Below are 23,374 nucleotides of genomic sequence, written 5' to 3'. Positions count from 1 at the left end.
CAACTTGCACATGGCCAATAAGATGAGCCTCATCTTCCCGATTGAGGAAGCAGCTTTCACTCTCTGCCTGTGCAGTAAAACACAGTCACCGGAGGTCAGAGAGCAACACAAGTGCCACAAATGTTAAAAGGCAGAGGGCAAGAATGGAGGCTACACTCCCTCTCTATACCCGGTATCCATGTGCTCATTAAGGAATGCCCAGAAATGAGGGTGAAACGTGAATGATATACAGTGTCAACTATAATTAGTATCAAAGAAAAATTTCACCAATGCAACAAAAGTCTTCCAATTTTTGAAAATATCTCTGCCATTAAAAATATATCATTAATCCGGTATAAAAACATGCTGTTTATTACAGGTTAGTTACTATCGTGCCGCTATAAAACCAATTAAATCAACAATTTATGTGAACTCACAATCTGAAACACTATCTAAGAAAGATCTGAAAACAAGGATTCAACACTTGTGTTTAATGCACTTGAACCGATTTCTGCAAGGGCCCCTAGGAAAGTTGTTTAAATCAGAAGTTTGTGGTTCACCACATAACACGTCGAAAAGCAAGTACGCGACGCCTGAGTTTACATGAAACCCCACGACAGCGTGTGCTATCCCAAGACATGCATCGAATCAAAGGGCTTGTTTTGCCTTCACTTAACCACCGGTAGAATGTAAAGCCAAATGAAGTATATTTTGGCTCAAGCCGGATGGTGCAGAAGTCAAAGAGAGGCTCTGCGGCCGAAACCCGCGCTCCTTCCATCTGTTTACATTACACACGTTTCTCAAATTGTACAGCTGCATTCCTCAGCTTACTGATCTTATTTATATAAACCTTACTCCACTCTGTACCTAACTGCACACATTCTTGTCGCTGTCAATATATTAGCTTTATTTTTTAGCCGAGGTTTTTCAGATGTTCCAACAGACGCGCATAAAGATCCACCTCCCTTTCATCGCGGGATACAAAGGTGGTTGGAGAAGAGCCAGTTTGATGGCTTCACTTCTTTGAAGAAGCACAGAAATAACACTGTCATCCATCAGCTGCACCCCTGCGGCACTGCTATTTAACTGGCGATTTCCGCAACCCCCACCTCCCGCCCCCCCCCAAAAGGCCGGCCTTTATGTGAGAGCCACAGTCAGGTGCTGCTGCAGGACTGCAACCAGGAAAAGCTAAAAGGGACCAGTGTTTCGGGGTCCTCCGGATCTTCTGCCCCTGCAGCTGTCTCTTTTAGTGCCTGCGCAAAGAAAGAGGGCAGAAGAAGAGAACGGGGAAACAGGTGGACTGTTAAATGACAAATTTGGCCTCTCACAGTGTGCCTGTGTTTTCAAAATAGCCCCCCGCCATCAGAGTGGCCAGGCAGACTGAAAAGACCTTCACATATTTAAAAAAACCTATACAAAATAGACAGGCACACCCAGCAAAACTAGCCGCACATAAGAAGACCATAAAAATGAGTTATATATTTTGGGAGGTATACAAATAAAAATTAAAGGATCGTATTTTTTCTCTTCTAAAGAGGGTCCTTAATGATATATTGCCACCTTATTTTGACATTTCAAGCAATAAGTGGACTTAAGTGAACCCTGAACAGAGGTCTATGAACAGAGATTAAAATAAATCCGTAAGACACCACGAAACGCTTCGACTATCTGTGATTTCAAGATATTTTTTTATCGCTGGCAGTTTCAGTGCAACATTCTTGTTTTTAATCAGTTTTGAAACACAGTGAGGACTTGGCTCCAGCATTTTTTTTGACGTTATTACGAAGCACGGACATGTTTTCCAAGTATTCCAGAAAGCCCTGGACCGCTTCCTGGTTCCTGGCAGTGGTCCTGGGATGCTGACTGTTCCCTCTGCCAGCATCTGGAAACCATCAGTGTAAACAATGGAGTTCTCCGGGCTGGATCTCCTTCCCCGACTCCCACGAGACTTCAATCCCAGCAACACGAGAACGCAGGAGCCGCTGGACACTGTGTGGTCAGTTACTCCCGTCTAACAAAGCCAGGCTCTTCCCCGCTCTGTTTAGCTTTAGACCACCGTCCCATTTTTACAGAGAAGCCCGGCTATTGTGATAAGGACAATAAAAGTATAGACGCACACATCTACACGCAACAAAATTTAATTACGCAAAATCAACTGATACATGGATGTAGAGGAAGATCAAACTAGATACACACAGATACAATCTCATCGTTCTCATCAGTGCTACATTTGACATTCTAGTTTTATTACTTTCTTAAATGTTTTCTTTTAGTATGCATATCAGCATTTGCCAAAGAGAGGATTTTATTTTTTGTTTTGGTTCCCTGCATTGAGAAAATGTTTTATGGGAACATTAATAATTATGTTGCGGATGTAGCGTTGCTATAAACTTGCGTTTTGTATGCATTAATCCATGCGACCTTGCCCGCTTGAGCATTCTGTTAGCGATGTCGCACTGAATTAAGATTGATAATTGGGGAACAATGATGCAACTCGGGACACTAAATAGAAAACCAGTACACCACGTTAAGTGCTCCTCAATCAAATCCTGTGTCATGCGGATAAATAAAGAACGCTGTGTGGAAAACCGTATCGTGTATCCTCGCCGCGGCGTCCTTGTCCGCGTAGGAGGACAGCGCTGCCATTAATTTATCTACCAGGGCTTGGATGTACTTTGGACTTTGACAACTGCATACAATCAGCAGAGCTACAGCAAAAAGCCAGATCTGTTGGTGAATGTCCAGCATATGCCGTTACTTCCATTACCCTCGCGTTCTGCTACGGGGTCGCATAACTCCCCCAGAAGCTTATTAGTGAAAAAATAATAATTTCCCTTCCTGACCACGTTCAGAGGTGCCATAACACATCAGGAAGCACTCTACCTTGTCACAGTAAAAGTCCAGCACTTTTTGTTCTAATTATACATAATTTATTTGTGCAGAATGTATTATTCTTATCTTGAAACATTTATTTTTAGTATCACAATATTCTGTTTTTCAGGATATTTTCTTTGTGTCCTGTGTGTGCTGTCAGTGTACTTTGTCTGTATGGCACTATATATATATATATATAAATTATTTTTTTTGCTCATCACTGTGCGTGTGTGTGTGTGCATATATATATACATATATATATAAATATCTGTTCATCAGTGCACTACATTCTCTCTGCTGTATGCACCAGAATTTCCCCCTTGTAATAATAAAGTCTATCTTAATCTTAATTTTAATCTGTTAGACAAACAAAATGCACCTTTTGTAATCGGCCGAACTACGAAAAAGCTATAATTCGACTTTTTTTCCTACTTAATGATTACTTAATACTTAATGATTTAACAAAAAAAGACTGTAAGAAATAAACTTTCTACAAAGTTCTGAAGGCTAAACACTGTAACAGATCTGGCAGACAGAACACTGCCTTTGACCGCATTGTGCTGATAACAAATTAATACAATATTTAGTGCTAAATCAATTGCAAAGTTATTTCCAATTGCATTATTATAAATTGAATACTTCAGGTATGAGCTCGTATACTGCATAATCTTAAATAAATCACTACTGTATTGTAAAGGCTACATCCACACTGGCCTGACAGAGCCAGAAACACACCCACACTTCATTGTGTATGATAAATCTGTCACACTTATACACGTCTCAGTCTTCCTTTGACAGCATGATTGGCCGACTTCAGCCAAAATTCAGCAAAGGACCAATCAAACAAGCCTTAGGGAGTTGGGCTGTTAACTAGAATAAGGGGAGCATGTTAAGAGACACTTTGTAAAGAGTCCAAACATTTCCCTACTTTGCACAGCTGGCTGAGTCTACTGCAAGTAGGAAGTGTAGCACCTACCAGAGGTGGAGATTCCAGGTCCAGAGAGTACAAATCTAGACCAATATTTTGTTTCAACCAACCAGCTGAGTATAAAGAGTCACAGTCGCAGAGTAACTCAACTGGCTGGTTGAAACAAAACCATGGTCTGGATTTGTACTCTCTGGACCTGAAATCTCCACCCCTGGTCATTTGTGATGGACTGTCCATCTATCACGCGTCATTTAATAGTCAGACACTTTGCTTAAGGGACTGTGCCTGGGAAATACAGTACACTCGGATAACCTTTGTATATTTTGGACTTTTCTGGTCAATGCAATTCAGAAGGGATTTCAAGTTTCTCAGCAGTCTTTTAAAAGTGACTTTTGAAGCAAATAGAGATATGGCATTCTCCTCTGACCTCTCTCAATAACAGCTCGTTTCCGGCCAGTGAAATGACATTTACTGGATATTTTTTTTTTTCGCTCATCACATTATTCTGTGTAGACACTGCAGTGAAAATCCCAGGAAGGAGGCTGTTTCTGAGATGCTGGGACCACCACGTATGACACCGACAGCAACATCCTGTCCGCGATTGGCCGGACAAACAGTACGTAAACCTGCTGACCCCGTCTGTGAGCTGTATGAATTCATTTGCAGCCACACGATTGGCTGTTTGAAGGCGTACTTAAAAACACTAACAAATGAGTGTCCAAATGTGCTGTAGGGTGTTATTAAGAAAAAGGTTTCTAAGTAATTTTTGTTGTGGCTCAATCAAATGCTTAAAATTGCAATGTTTTAAATCGGCATCGGTTGCTATATTACCAGCTGTCTTTACATCACACCAGAACATACAGACACTGGGATGTCGCTGGACCCCGTGAGAGCATATCATATAACACCTCTGACCCAGACCAATCCAATTATATTCCAAATATTTTAGGGCTCCTGCCATTGAGTGGCCCTTGGAAATGTCCCAACTCCCCCCCCCCCCTTGGCACACCCCTGGTCAGATATAATAATTAAGTGGGTGCACTACAGGGGGATGTAACAGCTGAGCAAAGGCACACTCCGATTCTGTCCACCGGTTACTGCTGTTGCTGGGCAGTAAGCTGCTGAGGCGAATATTTCTTTTGTGTACAGTCGTTACCAAGAACAGATATCAGCACTGCACACTGGAGCAGCACTGCCATATCAGCTGGGGAGCGTTATGTCTCTCCGGAGAGCACCAAACATGCCCTTGGTTGCAGTTAGCCGGTCAGAATTTGTAAAACTGCCATCAGTAATTAAGTGCATGATTAAAGATGCAGACGCAGGGGGCTTGTAGCTTTGGGGGGGGGGCAGGCATTCCTCATCTTTGCCAGCAGGGACACATCCTGAACGTTCTACCTCTCGAACCCTTTGCCAGTCACTCCAGGGAGTCCGTGTGAATAAAGCTAAGCTTGTTTGACAGGGACAATTGTTCATATTGCTACCATTTAAATTGAAACACACTAAACGGAACCCAATTTCCTGCTTCAAAGAATGAAACTGGCTAAACACTGATGCTAATTTCATTGTGTATTTCTTATATAACTATAACCAAGTCTTTGCATGCCTACATAGCCTTTTTAAATTACCTCAATTTGTGTCAATTTACAGTGATGTGTAGAATTTTTTCCCCCTATAGTCATTTGGCAAGTATTTAAAAACAACACTTTTGCACATTTGGTAAGGTGATCACAGATGCTACAGACTGCGAGATGGTGCCATCGACAGAATAGAGAAAATGCAGCCGACACCAAGTCTTGGTAGAAATTTTGTAACAAAAATTGTTTTTCCAGCTCAATGGAAACAGAGGAACACATTGTAAATATATGTCAGCATAGCTGTGGGTCTATCTCTTAATTGTTTATAAAACAGATAATTATATATATATATATATATATATATATATATATATATATATATATATATATATATATATATATGACTAAGAAGTCATTCAACAAAGTTGAAGAATGTTAGGAATGGAATTATCGTCGTACAGATATTTTTATGCCTACATGTTTCTGTTGGCACAGTGACCTTCTCCATGATACAGACAAACAGAATGTGACAATTGTGCTGTGTTTCCATATCCATGACCACTGATGCTGGCAAACACATGAAAAGTGATAAAGCCCAGATATGCCGCAAAATCACCACATGAAAAAATATGTATCCAACAAGTTCAGTCAAGACAGCGCTCTGTGTTATTTGAGAAGGTGCTCTCTCTCTCTCCCTCTCCCCCCCCCCCCCTCTCTCTCTCTGGCCGTGTGAAAGCTAAAGACAGCTGTGGTGCATTCAATGAAGGTTAGTAAATTTTAAAGAGTTTTTCCAAGTTGTACGCTCTGTTTACGATAAACCCACCGCAGCCCTCAAATGCAGGGAAAAGAGTGGGGATGAGGGTCGTCCTAAAACCTATGGAAGCAAATTTGCGTCCGACTGGTAGCGATGACATTTTCTCCTGTCGAGAAATAGAAGTGTGGTTTACAAAGGAAACAAAAGTCTCCACAGATGATGTCGAGCATACAGCGTTTGTGATGACTCGTGGAGAATTACAACATGCAGATATTGATGCGAGTGATTGTCTGTGATATTTTAAGCATTTAAAACTAGTAAATTTTATATATTATTTTCAACCTTTTCAAACTTTAAAAGTCAACATAAAGGCAAACATCAAAGATAAATTTCATAAACTGACCCTCTCAAAATGAAAAGCAGATTTTATCAAGTAAAGTCAATCCACCACATTAGTTTAAAATCAAAAATCTGGCATCAAATCAAAGGTTTATCTATGAAACTTCTCCAAACATTTGATGTATTACTGAAGAATCCTCCATAAAACACAACAGTTGTTTTGCTTAAATGTTAAATTTACAATTTTAAACCTCAGCAAGTAATGCAGAAATGCTTTCAAGGTACTTTTTCGGTGCTTGCCGAGATATGCAGTCACTCTGAACCTTAGCGTGCTTTTCTGCCAATGAGTTTCATTTTGTAGAGATATCCATAGCAAAGATGTCACATCCTACATTGCACATCTCCCCTCTATTTGGGTTCACCTACCCAGATCAGACATGAACCTGTACGATTGTCTAATTACCTCACGCAGCCTCACAACCTATAGTATGCTTCAACTTATGGCCACCGCTCTTCTGTGCGATCAGTGCCCGGTCGCCACGATCTCTGAAACCATTTCCCTTAGTGCAATTAAATACTTTAGCAGTTTTGTGACTATTTGACCTCTTTGTAATTCTGTTGGTTGCCCCATGTTGCTTCCAACGCTCGCATATCGTTTACAGCTGATGCACACAGTGCTGGCTGGCATTCAGCCTAACATGACTCACCTTTGTATCTGCATTTGCAGTTGGGATTTGGTTACTTCAGAGTTGTTTTTCATGTGATGTTTCCATTATTTTACCCACCCACCCCACGTGTTTATCCATCTGTCCATCTTCCAACCAAAACTTGTGCAGGGTGGCTGAAGGGGCCTGGAGCTTATCCCAGACAAAACTGAGCGCAAGACAAGGGACCACCGGCATCATACACCAGGCCGTTATAGGGCTTGCACACGATGCCAACATCACACAGTATCGACAATTCAGAATCAGTGCACCTAACTCTCGACTGTGAGGGGAATCTGGCATATCTGGACTCCACCCACATAAGACCACACAAGAACATGCAAACTCCACACACCTAGATTGTTGGTGGGATTCGATTCCCTAACACTAGAAGTGCCAGGTAATGGTACTGTCATAACCTGTTGGAAAAAAGGAACAATTTGGACAATTATTTGTCACTGGGGCTGCACCCTCAAGGCTCTGCCAACTGTACCATAGCTGTAGGTAAATGTACCTTTTGAGGTACATTTTTGTACCATTGGGGACACATTAATTTTGTTTCTTCCATAAAGAACGAAACTGTACCAGGGCTGTGCAGACAGTGAATGACACCTGAACTGCTGAATGCTGCTCAGTTTTTATCGTAACATTATTTCCAGTACCTTTGGCAGAAATCAGACCTGACTCCTTACTTTTAACATATAACCCAGACTTGATACCTTACTTCATGTATAAACCATATGCAGCACCAAGTTTTTTACTGGGGCTACATTTAAATATAAATCTTTTCAGAAGACTCGATATGCTGCAGGGAGAAGTACGAAAAGCACTGACTCATATACAAAAAACTGTAAAACTAATATTGTTCCCATAATAATATGAAAGCCATTCAACAAATTTACCCAAAGAAATTAAGCTGGATGGGAACCACTTTACAATAAGACTAGGCCTACTCTTATAATGGGTTTATGAGTGGTTTATAATCAGACTATTAATTAGGTTGTAGCCCTTTGTAAATCATTAATAAACAATTATAAACAACTTATAACCATTGTTTCATTTGTTAATCAGAAGGTGCCACAATGCAAAGTGCAAATGAGACCAGAGGGGTAATGAGGCAGGGTTAGGGTTAGGGTTAGGGTCCTGGAATGCGTACGAAACACAGTCCTGAAAACATGCCACATATTGTTAATAATAAATCAGTTAATAAAGGATGTGAAGTAGCGTGAAAATTGGTCTGTAAATTAAAATACATAGGCTACTTATTAATTTTTTTCTTTTATGTTGTTTTTAATTTTATTTTAACCAGAGAACTGCCGAATCTATGCAAATTGGTGCCAGGATGTGAACAGTCAAACAGATAGCTCTTTTCCACCAGCAAAGAACTGATTCCGTTCCGGTTCATAAACCAGTTCAGTTCAGAACCAGTTCAGTTCAGTTGCCAACTGAACTGACCCGTGTTTCCACCAATTTTGTCTCAATAGTCGGCACTATTGTGTCAACAGTGGTGGGTGTAGCTGAGTAGGTGGAGTTTACATTTGCCTCAAGGTGTAAAGTAACGAAGTACAAATACTTTATTATTATATTTCAGTAGCTTTTTTCTGAACTTGTATTTTACTTTCAATATTCAAAGCACCAGAACTAATGACACGTCTACTGAAATAATGGAGGTGTGACACACTGGATGATCAGCCACTTGCCATAGTCGACGACGAGGAATTTTGTCGGGTTAATCCCTACTTATAAGAGAACTCAAAGTACCAGCCCTTGACATGGTTATAATATATTATTAAATATGGCACAATCGATCTTTTGTTCTCCACCGAATAAAAAATCAATGTAATGGCGTTCCATTGATCTTTTATTTGAGTAACATTTTGGCGTGGTATCTGTACTTTTACTTAAGTACAAAAGCTGAGTGCATTTTCCACCACTGCCTCCATGTTTGTCTCATGCCCGTACGTACAATAGTACACGCCCACTCATGATGTCATCATGGTTCCCAATCAGGATCCAACTATTTCTAGGTTCTCAACACGTACCAGTGTTTTGGTTTAAAACCTGTTTTTATTTTGGTGGAAACTCACAGAACCCTTCAAAAACAGGTTTTGCGAACTGCAATGGAATCATTTCTCTGGCAGTGGAAAAACACTAATAGAGATCCCGGAATGCATTCCGACAGGATGCAGCACAAATAAGGCCCTGTTATAATGCAGTTTTTCATTAGTAATGAGTTGCTATCATGTATATGTGACAAAAGGGAGTTTTACTATAAAGTGGTATCACTGGATTTTCTAAAACTGAATTATATAATACAGTACATCTGTAGGATACCAGTGCCTGACAGAGTTTTTGGCAGTGCCCCTTAGTGAAACTGATCGCAGATACATGTTCCTAACGACCATCAGAAGCACAACACTCAATGAAAGTCTACGAAGGCGCGTGCCAGACAGGTCACTTAATCAGCCTACGAAATAAACTCCAGAATGTTTACGTATCTAAGGCAAATTACTCCCTTACAAAGAAATATAAAGCAAAGAAAACATTATTATTATTTTCTGTTTATGTAGATTAATCATCCAGTCATTTAATAACTTCAGTGTGCTATGTCGTACTAAGATATATAGCTATCTTAAATAAAATAGAATATAAAGGAAATTAGTTTTATACCTCCATATTATGACCTATTTCCTGTTTAGCATTTTAGTAAAACAATGTATATTCATTAAAGATAAAAACCATTATGTTATGGTTAACACTTATATGATACTGGTTTCTAACAACTGCTCAGTGATTTTATTAGTTTTATTTATTAGACACTGACGGTAACCCTAGCACGACACGTAAGTGTATAGCGGGTCGAGTTTTTTTCTACACCACCTTCTGCTTTTTAATAACACTGATCTGAACTTGGGACGAGCACAAGAACATGGGTTGCGAAAACTCACATCTGTCTGGGGGTGTTATGTTACTGTAAGCAGGCATCCTGGTTGGCCAGAGCTCAGTGTCCCAGGCTTTTGGTTTTTGTAATGCGGACATGGAGCCGTCTGTCCGGGGCTGGAAATTTTTCCCTCCCGGAGAAAAAGAGTGCAACACAGAGAGAGGGAGAGAGAGAAAGCAATCTCAGCATTAGCCACAGTCCACCATCCCAAGCGGCACTGCTCCTGCCCACAGCCACTCTAATGACTTGTACAGTTGTGCCCCAGGATTAAGTTTCTGAGGGACTGAGCGATGGGAGCAGGTGGGCTGGATCACTTGAGAAAAATAGAAGAGCAAATATTCCGAGCTTATTTCAGAACACAGGAGCGAGGGACCCGGGCAGGGAATTTCTCTGTTATCACACATTCCACGGCCAGCTGGGGGGGGTTGGGGGGGGGGGGGGTTCATAGTGTAGAGGAAACCAATACCCCTTGGTAATAAATTGTGCTTCAGCTGCTAGGTCAATTTCCCTAATCCCTCAGTCACTGCAGTGGGCTGACTTTCTCAACATGTTGCTGTTTACAGAACATCTTCAATTATACAGAACAATGTGTTTTGCTCTATGCTGTATTCATGTACGTTCCCACAGGAATTCAGAGATGGTGGCACCTCGTTGCTCCACAACAGATAAGCCGTATCCTTCTCATAATATCATTCACTCTTCCTCTCGCTTTCTCCGCTCCGCTACATTGTTTCCAGCCCCTCACTCCCCCCCCCCCACTCCCATCGCCTGGGGTCCTCTTTAAGGGCTCTGGGCTCTTTCGTCACCAGGGCTTGATGGGGCTGAGTATGTAGATGTCAGCCGGGGCCTACTTGCAGACTGGAAGGAAGATCTTGGTTCACGCTATAAAAATATTCCAGTGGAGCAGCCCTGCACAGTTTCAGTTCACTCACACTTCCCTCCTAATCCAGTGAAACTGCATTTATTTATTTATTTATTTATTTATTAACCAGGTATTGGGACTGGCGCACAACAGCAGTGAAAGGCAGAGTTGGGACAACAGTTTTATCAGAATCAGAAAAACTTTATTGATCCCGGAGGAAATTGCTTATGTTGTAGACCTTGTTGGGTGCTACAATGCTGAACCTCCCTACTAATATTAAATTAATTAGCAAGATCTCAAGTAAGCCTAGTAACCTTAAGCACGAGGAACATTTTCCTATGGGAAATGGCTAGTTACGGGATAACTAGCCAGTGATACTGTACTTGCTGTTCAGTGGTGCACTCAACAGGACCACAACATGACTTTAGTTCTTTATGTCCATCCATTTAGCCAAGAAAACAAACATTTAGAGATGTAGACTGCAGAGGTTACATTGTTTTTAGAACTGCAATTTAGTAAGTTAGACTTTCCCTATTTCAGGAAATGTACCACAATATTAGTATAGTAACATGATCCTATGATTTATCAAAGATTTCTGTGCCATGATTTCTGCTCCAGTTTCTTTTAAAGTAAAAGTCTGTTCATAATCACTGCAGTTAATTAACGTAGCCTATCATTACATTAGTTAACTATAGTTTTCCCCCGATTTTGTAAATAATGTTTGTTTATTGTGATTAAGGTTTATGATTCTTTTTATATGCTGGGAAGCCTAATAATTAATACATTTCTTAAAGTAGAATGAAGTCCGCGGTCATAAATAGTTCACAGTAACAAAAACAAGAAACCGACGAGACAGACAGCAGTGGACAAGCATGCATTTGCTTTAAAAAAGCATCCTGAGATTCCAATAAATACGCTAAAAAGCACCTGAATCATTTACTGACAGTTTTAGAACCGGCTTCCTGATTCCAGCATCACTTCAAGGGCAGTGTTGAAATGCCACATGTTAAAGATATTATGAATTACAACAAACGTTCCTACAGTATAAAATGTATTTAGCATGACACTCCTTAGTCCGCATGAAGCACAGTATGCATGTATATTATCCTTACAGCGACGTAAAATATTGCAGAAACAGCTGAAAATGTAGCAGCCAATTATTTTCTGGTCAAATCATCTTTTCCACAATACCCAGACATACTGAAAATACACATAAACCCATCAAAAACTATCGTGTATGATCAATGATTGTTTTTTTTTCCTAAAAAAGGACAATTTCATTTAATAGCTATAACAAATTCCAGAAAATACCGTAGGCAACCAAAATGATACAACTAGAGTCTAATTTAACATAGTAATTCTTCATTTTGGCTTCAAAACTATGTAGGAAGGAACAACTGGTTAAAAGCAAATATAAGAAAATTACATTCTCTTCCTCTCTTTAATTTGTGTTCTTATAAATAGGCCTGTACGTGAAAAAAGGTGAAAGGTAATTTCATAGGCTTACTATGAGGTCTATAAATGAATTTAATAATTAGTAAATCATTTTGAAAAAGAAATTTGAAAGTAATTTCTTAAAAGTATCATTTCCTTCCTAGTACACATTTCATAAAGTTAAATAGGGTGTCAGTTTTATTATAACGAGTCTCCCTGGATTTCTGGGTATTATAATGAAATGGACGTAACATGCCCGACGTTGCAGTGAGGGCTCTGCCTGTGAATTCGGCGGCGTCAATGTAGCTGCAGTGCTGTCGTACTCGCACTGCACAGCAGATGTCCTGACACAAAGCTTCCCCTGGCTCGAGCCGTGTCAGAGAGGCTAACTGGCCAGCAGATTGTACACAGCCATATCTTTGTCTGTTTGATATTCAGCCTCCTGTTTTCAATCCAAGCTACTTGTCATGCACTGAGCATTTCGGCATTACTAAGGCCGCGCACTGCAAATCAAATAACAGCCGACATCTCTCTCTCTTTTTTTTTAACACTGCAGTAGTGGTATTTTTGTGCCTTTTTAATCTCACTTCGATTTTATTTTATATGTAAAATTAGTCCCAGTCACTAATTCTTTCTGTCGGTTCCTTATTGAGCCCGTACCGTGTAATGTTTTAGATATTTTCAATTCTCATGAATATATTTCTCATTAAATAATCATAATTTTTCCACATGTAAGAGGTCTGCATTTGTCTTTATAGTAGCAAAAAAATCTTATGATGAATGTCATAACAGAATGTAAGGAATGTATAGCACACAATACCAACCCCACACATGATATTAAGGAACTTTCCAAAAATAAACACTGAGCTTCATGGTTTTCATTCAATGGTCATAAATGACAAACTATGACAAATGTGTTTGATTTGCATGTTCACTGAACATGGTGTCATAAAGAACTGGTCGTGTCACTTTCGCTTAGTTTTAAACTAAGCAGTAACAGCTCTATAACACATCACAAAACTATATGCAGTAAGACACAGTAAAGCACAGTAAAGTTTTTTCATATATATCAGATATATGTGATATGATATATATGTCTTCCTAATAAAAAAATAACCACATTGACACAATTGCCGATGCAAAGAACTTTTGATTTCATTATTTTTTAAATACATAACAAATAGTTAAATGGAGGACATAAAAAGCTTTAAGTAATGACGCTGATATTATCGCAATAACGAAAATGGTAACTTTAAAATGCTGAAAAACAAATCAGCCTTTATATAAAAACTGATTTCCATCTATCGCCAACCTGATGCTACTCTGAATGAGCCTACAACGAACCTTACGTTCAGAAATGCACATTATTTCGAGTGCTGTGTGTAATCACCCCAAACTCTCATCTGAAATGTGGAAAATGCTGTTCGCTGGTCAGTTTCCTTGAAGGCTTATTAAAAAAAATACAAGTTCAACAAAGCAGCAGTCCGACCCCCAGCGAGTGAACAATACCAGCTGACTTCCTGACCTTTCAGCCATGGGCCCCCAAAGACAAACAGAAAGACCCTTATCTGCATCTAGTCTTTCCCATTGCAATGCTGCACAGTTATCATTACTGTCAGTATATCGTTAATTATGTCAGGATTGTACAGTTCCATAAGCAACCAGAATGAAATGATTTGGACTTTATCGGATTTCATCAAAATTGTCAGGACAATTGTTTTTCACCCTGTGTCCTCTTTTAATCTATTTTTTATTGGAATTATAAATAAATATTGGTGTGTGATATAATGCTTTTGCAGTATTAGGATTATCCCTGAAAGTACGTAACGGACTGTACATAACAATGCAGATTAGGCATGCATATTTTTCAACGTATATTTTATGTTTGAGATGCTTATCTAATAATATTCGAAGTAAAAACTAATGATAATTAATGTTTAACTGAAAATAAAAACAGATTGTCACCAATCTGAAACACCAGTGTATTATATACTCTATAGCAGTTCAGTTTTCAGATGTTAATTGCCTCTCTCCTGAAATAAACAAGAAAAAAAACCCAAGATACCATCAGTTTTGGCATATGCTCCACTGAAAACCAGCACAGGGGATAAATAACAAATACTGAATTTTATGAGGAGAAAGTCATGCTAAGATTAACACAAAGCAAAACTGCATAAACAAATAAAAAATAAACATGTCACTATTAATTACATAATGGTTTCCTGCAATGTGGAATATGTTATAAATATTTGTTATATTGTTTTGTTCTCCGGACCATCAATAGACAGTGTTTGTCTTCAGGATATATCAGGGTTAATAAAAATGAATAAATACCAGTTCCACAAAGCTTAATACTGCCCTAGGGAGAAGTATTGCCACTTCTTCTCACAAAATCCGAGCTACAGACTCATGAACAGTGTGTCAGAACAAAAAACAGTGTGTTCATCCGATGCTCCAGCATTCAAATAGGACATTAAAGCATTTTCTATGACTGTAGCAGTCTTTGTTACAAACAATTATTCCCTATTCTGTTCTGTTGTGTGCACTTTACATTCTGAAACACATTCTGCATTCTAATTGAATACGATGTCATCATCATGCAATAATGCAAAAAAAAACCACAACGTAAATACATTCCAGGTCCATATCTACATGGGCAAGGTACCAAGGACCAAATAATCACACGATATATAGTGTGAGGGGGAAAATCATGCATCTGATGCCAAATGAGGGACCTAAACAGCAAAAAAATTGATTGTCTAAAGTCTATTCCTTTTGCATTTGCTGAAATGACAGCTTTGCACAAAAGAAGTTTTCTGTAGCAAAGGGAAGGACAATGAATGTCGTATCAGCGACAGAAAGGAAGACCGATATTCCTGTGCAAAAAAAGCCAACCAGCTGGCAGGAAAACCTTTTTATTCTTTTGGCTTTGATTTCCTTTTTAAGGAAGTGTCGTCGATTTGCTTTCCCTGTTGTTATCTCTCTCAAAGTCTGATAAAAGTACATCTCTTCACTATTTATGGCCATTTACTCATAAGAGGACTTCACTAGAATTGCAGTGAAAGAGCTTGGGCAGAGATAATTATGATCTTGCTCACTTTACAATAACATGCACTCTGACTTTTCATTGCATTTTAAACAAAACTGAAGTGAAATACGCAAGTTATTTATAATACACACAGATAAAGCACATCAGCACACAAGACCACTGTAAAAAAATATCTAAGCTGACAAAATATTTCAACATGCAAACAAGTGAAATGAAGTGGAGAAATGTTATTAAAAACATCTAGGAAATGGAAGACAAAAAGTCTATTTTAAGGATATATTCTTTCTTATTAACTATATCAGTTAATCTGGGAATATGTGAGTGAAAATCAGACACGAAGCACCACTAACGAGGGGATGGGGACCAGTGAAGAAATCTGAAAATGGTTATATTCAATTACTTGCCTTGTATCAGTCTACTAGCCACAGGAAAACTAAAAAGAAATGCTAGCAAATAACTAAATACCATAGCAACAATCACAAGCAACTCAGATCCAGGTGGGCACCTTTCATTTCCATCCATCCATCCATTTTCCATATTCATCCAAAGCATGTTCACTGTGAGGCTAGAGCCTATCACAGGAAAAACAGCTAATCAGTCCAAAACAGTGCTTTATCTCCCTTTATACATGTTTTTCTGCATCATATCTCTCTATAGACATCATCTTCATTCCTATTTGGAAGAAGGTCTAAAGTCAGGATTACACACGCTGCAGTCCATGAGAATCTCCATTCCTGTCTGAAGACATCAGCAATATTTTTCAATGAGGTTCTGGACACTAGAAACCGTCTGAATGCCTTGAAAATGAAATGCCGTGTGTGAATGGAAGCCAGGGATGTTTCTGGAACGCTCCCCACAGAAGGGCAGTGGAGGCGAGGCAAGGCTTTGCAGAGGTTCTGACTCAACCGTGCAGCCTTACAGAGAGAGATACCTGCGGAAATGATCCAGTGGGTTCCAGTGATTTTACACACATGCTAAAAAAAAATAAACTGAACATTGTAGGAAACGTCACTGTTTTGTGCAAGACGGCGAAGTGTCAGTTCGATCCTTTAATGACTGATAGGGCTAAGCGCACTTTACAGGTTCCTGCTTGTCAGATGTTGCCAAATGCAGTGAATTAAATGTCACAGATAGACCGCTGAAGACGATGGTCCACCCTGCCACACAGCACCTCCCAAGTCGACACGGCCCACTCGACACTCCCCTTTCCTGTCATATCTCGCGTTTTATTTAGCTGTGACATTCCCGGATTCCTATCCCCTCCGCACCATCAACCGCTCCTCGAAAGAAGCTAATATGACATTCCAGGAATAGTGGACTTTCTTTTCAGCTCCATTTTTTTTTGTTTGACTGACGCTTTCACTTAATCTCCTAAAAGACAAGGAAAATATGCACCCTGAGAACGCATGTGAAAGCGATCCCCAGTGCTGGACATAGATCACAGTCCTGCAACAGCCTGTGAAGTTGGACTTCCATATTTATACTTGCTTTGGCCCGCCAGACAGGGCTGTGGGGAATCTTTGAGGCACCAGCTTATGCTGGAATTTATTTCCTTCAAATTCAGAGGGTGTTCTATTCAGCTTTATTGAATTGCAATGAGATCACCCAATATGAAAATATACAACAAATACGCCCAGATTATTTATCCTCAATGTCTGAGATTTGATATCAATTGACAATTTCACCCTACAAGATTTAAATAAATGCAAATTAAGAGAGAATCCATTACAGGACACAAGACTGCAGGGCCTGTTTCTTCCAGTATGTTCTTGCTTCATGGTTTGAAAGATGAAAGATCTGTTGGATTTGATCTTTACATAAATTTTGATGATAGACAATAATGTTCATTTTAATGGTGCCATAAAAGCACAGAACGCAGGACCTAAAAAATGCCACAATCAAAGACAAGCTTTGACAGGCTGTTTAAAAGATTCTATTTCCTCTATTATGTTCCAACAACAGCTGAAGATTTTGTTCATCAGAGTAGCTCTCTCAGGGAGAAGACTGCATTTTGCATATTTGCGCTCAGGAATCAATTAACATACAGTATCTATATAGAACGTGGGTCATCATACTTGCATAACAGCAAAGTTATAACATTTTAGTCTTATTTTTTTATATTTGAATGCTAGTCCTCTCTAAAGAGCCTCTGCATCATGCTGATCATATTAACCACATTTTTGGTTTCTGTAGTAACGATGTTTACTTATTTGTGAAGAGAGACACTTTAGTCTTCTTTACAGGCGGGATAACTGGAAATATAGTCACAAACATACCACTGTCAATCACGTCAAACGGATCTTGCAACATCAATTAACATGTACACTGGGATTTCTCTTATTTGTCTTGCAGATTGTGTGCTGTTATACAGAAAAGCCCATCCTCCTTCATAAAGGGAGGCTTAGAATTTTAATCCAACATCTGGCTTCCATTACCATACCAGGGTACATGGAATTGAATTGGGATGTAGGGTGAGATCACTTACTGCCTTTTGGTGTAACGCTAAATCTGTCACCACAACTCTGGCCTACAAACATCCACAGCAAATTAGAATTATTATTGAAAAGCAAAATTCAAAGGGCTCCGACTTAAATCACTTCTTTCGGCCGAATGTGACAAACAAGAAAAGACACAAGAGGAAGACATAAGAGATGTCACCTCTATTCTTTGCAGCCCTCTCAGGAAATATAATGTTTTAAGATCTTTAATGTTTGTGAGTCACTTTGTTCGGCTTGTATGGTGACAGATCTCAGTTAAAATGATCACAGTGTCTTTTCCAGCAGTTCGCTTTTTAAACTAGGCTGTAAGCTGATATGTCTTGTCTACATATTGTTTTTAAAATAAAACTCAAACTACAGACAATAGCTGTAAACCATAACAAAAAAAAGCAAGTCTTAAAGTTAAGACACATGGTGTTCGACTTTTGCATTGTTTCTTTGAATTGTAACCACTGATGGAAATATATATGTCTCTTTGGACTGATTTTCCACACAGATGCATACAAAGCATGGTAATTAAAAACATCTGCCAGTCATTTTCAAACTAACAAAAGGCCAACCAACTTCAAGTGCTAATCACTCATACGAATGTAATAACCTCCCCAGACAGGCAGGTTGGTTTCTAACTGCCATATCCAGTTATAAACAAATGAAAACACGACTTCTCTTTCTCTGAGATAAAATTTAGACATTATGATAATCATTTTGGGTCCCCACTATATTGTTGCACATATAAACTGTTTCTGCTTATTTGACATACATATTTTGTTTGTATGTTAGTTCTGAACAGCATGCTAAAAATGATAAAAATGACATTATAATATTGTAAACTGTTCCACATACCAATCTCAGCTGTCAAGGCTGTTTGCAATTAAGGGTATGAAATAGCAGGTAACTAAGAACTACAGTTCAAGATAAATCCTTGATAATTAATAATGATAAAGCGTCAGATTATTTGACCCGGACAGTAAGTAAATGGCACATTTGTGCAAATTCAACCCTTTTTCCACTATATAACTAAATATAAAACTGTTGTTTTAACAGATGTATGAAAGACAAGCCTGTACCAAATTATATTTGAATAAAATATTTAGTTTTACATTCTTTAAAATGTTTTTCCATATTTCATTTGAACCCAGGTGTAGTGGGTTCTAACATGTTTGGCCAGTGTCTTTAACATTCGGGACAATTCTGTTGAAAGTGCTATAGTTGCCAATAGCACATTTTTGTGGAAAACTGGGTTAGTTTTTCTCCAAACAAAATACAGAATAGCACTGGTTTTAGTATTCATAACATAATGATAATGACAAGATTCATATATGCAGAAAATATTTTATATTTCTTATGGATGTGTCCATTACCTACATTCCCATAATGCACTTGTACCTTTGTGATTGTTTGTTCTTGGAATACACTTTCATCTCTGAATATTAAATTTGATCAGGTCAGGGTATGTGGAAGAACCTTTGATATTTAGACGAACTTGGGTTAACTAACATTCTCAATGGCTCCTCGAGGCTCCGGTTGTCTTAATTTTTTCGATAGAATATAGAGGACTACTGTTTGAGCAGTGGGTCAGATTGACACGCTGTTCTGCAGGTTGTGTGGGGCCTGACTTACCTGGGGGCAGTCCTTTATGTAGTGTCCCTTGTTGAAGCAAAGATGACACAGGTAGTTGGGAGGGGGCTTTTTGCTTGGCTTGCGTGGCTCAGAGGAGAGGGAAAGTTCGGAGAAATGGTCCGTTAGAGAGCTCAGTCCGTCCACAATGTTGTTTAGGGAGCCATAGGGGGAGGCACCTTTATATAAGCTGTTATTCAAGGCCTGCAGAGCCAAAAAGAAAGCAAAACAAAGAAAAACCAGTCAGCGTTGTGCAATAACTTGAGAGTAAATTGAGGAAAAGTGATCTCCAGTTAATCAAGATAAAGGCATAAATCTTTAAGTACTCAACCCAGGAAGAGTGATAACGTAAGGTCCAGCAACGCCTCATAGGACTTTTATTCTAACTGACATTCAATGGCTGTAGTACACTGTCCAAACAAAGAAATGCTTTTATGGCATTAAAAAATGAAGGAAGCCTCAAAACAAATAGATATGAAGAGCTCTGCGGCCATCCAGAGACATGTCAAGTATGAATTTATGTGGTCTAGAGCATGATATTAGAATGTCAGGGTGGTTCGCTGCTCACAAGCTGAACCCAAGAAATGGGGAGACCAACGCCAGAAGGGCCGGAAAAGTACTGAGGTCACCCAAAGGGATACTGCATGCATGAACCCAACTGTCAGCAAGCATGAAAAAGGAGGAACTTTCAAGCAAAGCGCTGCCAGCAGAACACTGGAGACCATGTCCACAGCCCTGATTGATTGCCAGGATTTGTTTCTGAGTCTCCTCACGCTCGATGAATGAGGCATTATTATAGCTTGCAGATGCAGGAGCGGACAGTGCAGATTCTGCACCGCGGCAGAAACAGAGTCGCTTCTGATTCATCTGCCATTTTTTTCCCCCACACAATCAAGACTATTATAATATCAGCTGGGAGAGGTCAGATCCAGCATATATCTGTGCGACCAAGCTTGCAGTGAGAACCTTTATTTCACGGGGCATTAAAATAAAACGTTCCTTTGGACCCAAGTTGGATTTAGAGACCAACTCTTTCAGTTTGATTACATTAATCCATCTCAGTTATCAGTCCTATTTACACTAATGTGTTTCCTTCCCAAAGCACCTGAAGCCCATAAAGAAAAAATGCATCCAAAGTAATGGCTCCTTCCCCCTGAGTCTCCAGGAACATGCTGGGAGTTTGGCAGCACTGCATCGTTTCAGTTACAATTACAAACAAGGTGGGAGAAGAATCACATCTGGATTTCAGGTTTGTCCCCTGCCACACACTATAATGCCCACGAATACACAGCTTGCCTAATCCCATAATGCGCTGCACAAACATACAGTTCCTGTGCTGGTTAGTGATGTCCCCATTTTGAGCCAAGCCCTGTCGGCATTGTACGTAAATAATACAGGACGATGCTGAAACAGACCCATTGTCTCCGTCCCTGACTTCCTAGTATGCAAAACAGCATTTGTGTTAAAAAATAAATGGATCCGTTCCAGGATTTAAAATGTCCCACTGCATCTACGATCATTTCATTCATGTTGTTGATATTGAGGAGGAAAAAAAACACTTTCCACCTCCTTCCCTGAGGCACCTACATGTAAAATGAATAGGCTGAGTTTCAGTGAAATTACACAGCATTCCAATTATTCTTTCTTTTCAGCCAAAAAAGCAACCAGTGAAAGACACAGAATCATCAACAAAGAGCTGAAGCAGCAGGACCATTAACACATCAGCAACGAGGAAACACATTCTACCTGTAAATGCCCAACATAGCAGATGTAAACAAAACACAGGTTCTGTGTTGGCTGGTTAGATTGACGGCATGACAGGAATTTACAACCGCTTAGAAATTTTCAACACCGTAAATCTAGCAGTGACCCTCAGAGCAAAATGGATCCAACAGACTCCAAAAACCTCAGTTATCTAGAAGTTTTGCAATCACTTACTTTAGTTATACAATCATTTGGGCTGAGACATTCTGCTTGATAGCACGTCACAGCTGCTGACTGACACCATAATGCTGACCAGAGGGGCCAAACCTATGCTCTGGACAGCACGCTGCTTCTCATCACAGCACATTTTCCTGGATTTATTTCATTAATTTATGACATGTGTTTGCAGCTTCTAAATGTATTAAGATGATGTCAATGAATAATAAGTAGATCGTTACAATGCAAGGGTTGATCATAAAATTGAACATAGATAACTTGACAAGTCTTTTGCCAATTTGAGCAGCAAACTGTAAAATTCAATTTAGAATGTTTTTTTTCCCCCACACAATAAGTACTGACAGTACACAGAACAATTTTTAAAGGGATACATTTGAATTATTGCGTGTGAATACTAATGACAACATGATTCTGGGTGAATGCACAAATTAATGCCCAAAATGTTTGCAGATGAGCAGACTCACAATGACCTCCTAAGACGCATTCCAGTATAATGGAAACAAGCCTCCTACTCCTTGCTACAGAACCTTAACTTTGGCTATAAGAGTCCCCAAGCTATAAAAAGAGCACAGGACTTGGACAGGATGCAGTTTAGTTATAGCGAGGGCACACTGTAAAACGTCTCCATAATCCGCCAGTCATGACGTACGGGGCAATCGTTAATGTAACAAAGGCAGGCATGCAGTGTCACGTATGTGGGACACAAAAAGCATGTGGAAGCTACAAAGCAAAGAGCCCAGCACACAGCTATAGACAGCAAATTAACAGCTGCTCAAGGACAAAGTTTTTTGTATTCGATGAATGAGTCCTTAAACTGTACAGACATTACACTTATCGACCAGCAATTTATTCCAGCCTACAGGATAACTTTTTTCTATAAGAATATATGAGAATTTATACTTAAATGGAAGCATATGAAAACAGAGGGCCTTTCGTGCAATTTCCACATGTATTGTGTTTGTTAAACCACAGCATCTATCCAAACAGCTTTTGTTTCAAACCAACTGTATTTTATTTAGCTTATTTAAAGATACACAACTGTTATAACTTATGTCAAAACATCCCGATTCAATATGTACTTGGGCTCTGCGATGTTCTGTAAGTAAAAATATGTTACTCTTCCACAATGTCTGACTTTTAATGAATGTCTTTAAGTGGAAATGTAGGAATATAATTACTTTATAAAGATTTGTTTGATTAAAACAATGCACGTGTGTATTGTTGTGTATTTTCGAAACTGTGAAAAGGCGCGACTTCAGTATGTTAGCATCATCGATGCTACTAAACATTACCAAACACTATTTGTGTTGCAACTGCATGACTGTCTTACATTGAGTATATTTAATACTAACTGTTACTTGTGAGTGTTGTGATTGGCATTTGTACTCTGCCAAATTACATTCTTCCCATAGTTCCAGCTGAGGATATTGCTTCAATGCTGAAGTATCCTGCAAAAGCATACAAGGACGTTACACGCATAATGTCCTTACAGGACTGTGTCAGGGAATACTTAAAACGATAAACTGGATGAATTTGGAAATGTGGGAAATGCATATTCTTCATTACATGATTCAAATATAAAGGTGTCGTCCTGTTATATGACGCTGTATTGTTACATCTGAAAATCAGTTTAAAGTGAACCTGAGTTTGCTAGAGGCACTAATACAGGCCGCACGACGTGCTTCACGGGCCGGGTAACCGTGACTCTATCATAGTGCCCAGAGCCCTCAAAAAAGTCAATAACCAGCTATAAAATTTCCAACAATATTTTTTTTTGGTACGATTATTGTGTAATTGAAAATAACAGCGCAGGTCTGCTGAACTTTGTCTTCAACTATCTTCAAATTAGACAACTGCTCTAAATAGGATCAGACAATGTA

At 39.2% G+C, this 23,374-nt stretch overlaps 1 protein-coding gene and 1 long non-coding RNA gene across 2 annotated transcripts in view; one reads left to right on the top strand and one right to left on the bottom strand.

Annotated features, from left to right (window-relative positions):
* zcchc24 (zinc finger, CCHC domain containing 24) overlaps positions 1-23,374 on the bottom strand; it is a 41,565-nt gene that overhangs the window by 17,015 nt on the left and 1,176 nt on the right. Inside the window, exon 2 of the mRNA XM_072703900.1 lies at positions 19,557-19,757. Within this exon, the coding sequence (XP_072560001.1) occupies positions 19,557-19,757 (201 nt within the window). The remainder of the gene's footprint in view (positions 1-19,556; positions 19,758-23,374) is intronic.
* LOC111841934 (uncharacterized) lies at positions 1,267-22,936 on the top strand. Its single transcript, XR_002837807.2, has 4 exons — positions 1,267-1,975; positions 4,295-4,397; positions 20,656-20,802; positions 21,206-22,936. It is a non-coding gene; the product is annotated as an uncharacterized lncRNA (long non-coding RNA).

Source organism: Paramormyrops kingsleyae, chromosome 20 (genome assembly GCF_048594095.1).
Source record: "Paramormyrops kingsleyae isolate MSU_618 chromosome 20, PKINGS_0.4, whole genome shotgun sequence".
Classification (NCBI taxonomy): Eukaryota; Metazoa; Chordata; class Actinopteri; order Osteoglossiformes; family Mormyridae; genus Paramormyrops; species Paramormyrops kingsleyae.
The sequence above is the reverse complement of the archived record's forward strand: the minus strand, read 5'-3'. Positions and strand labels throughout refer to the sequence as shown.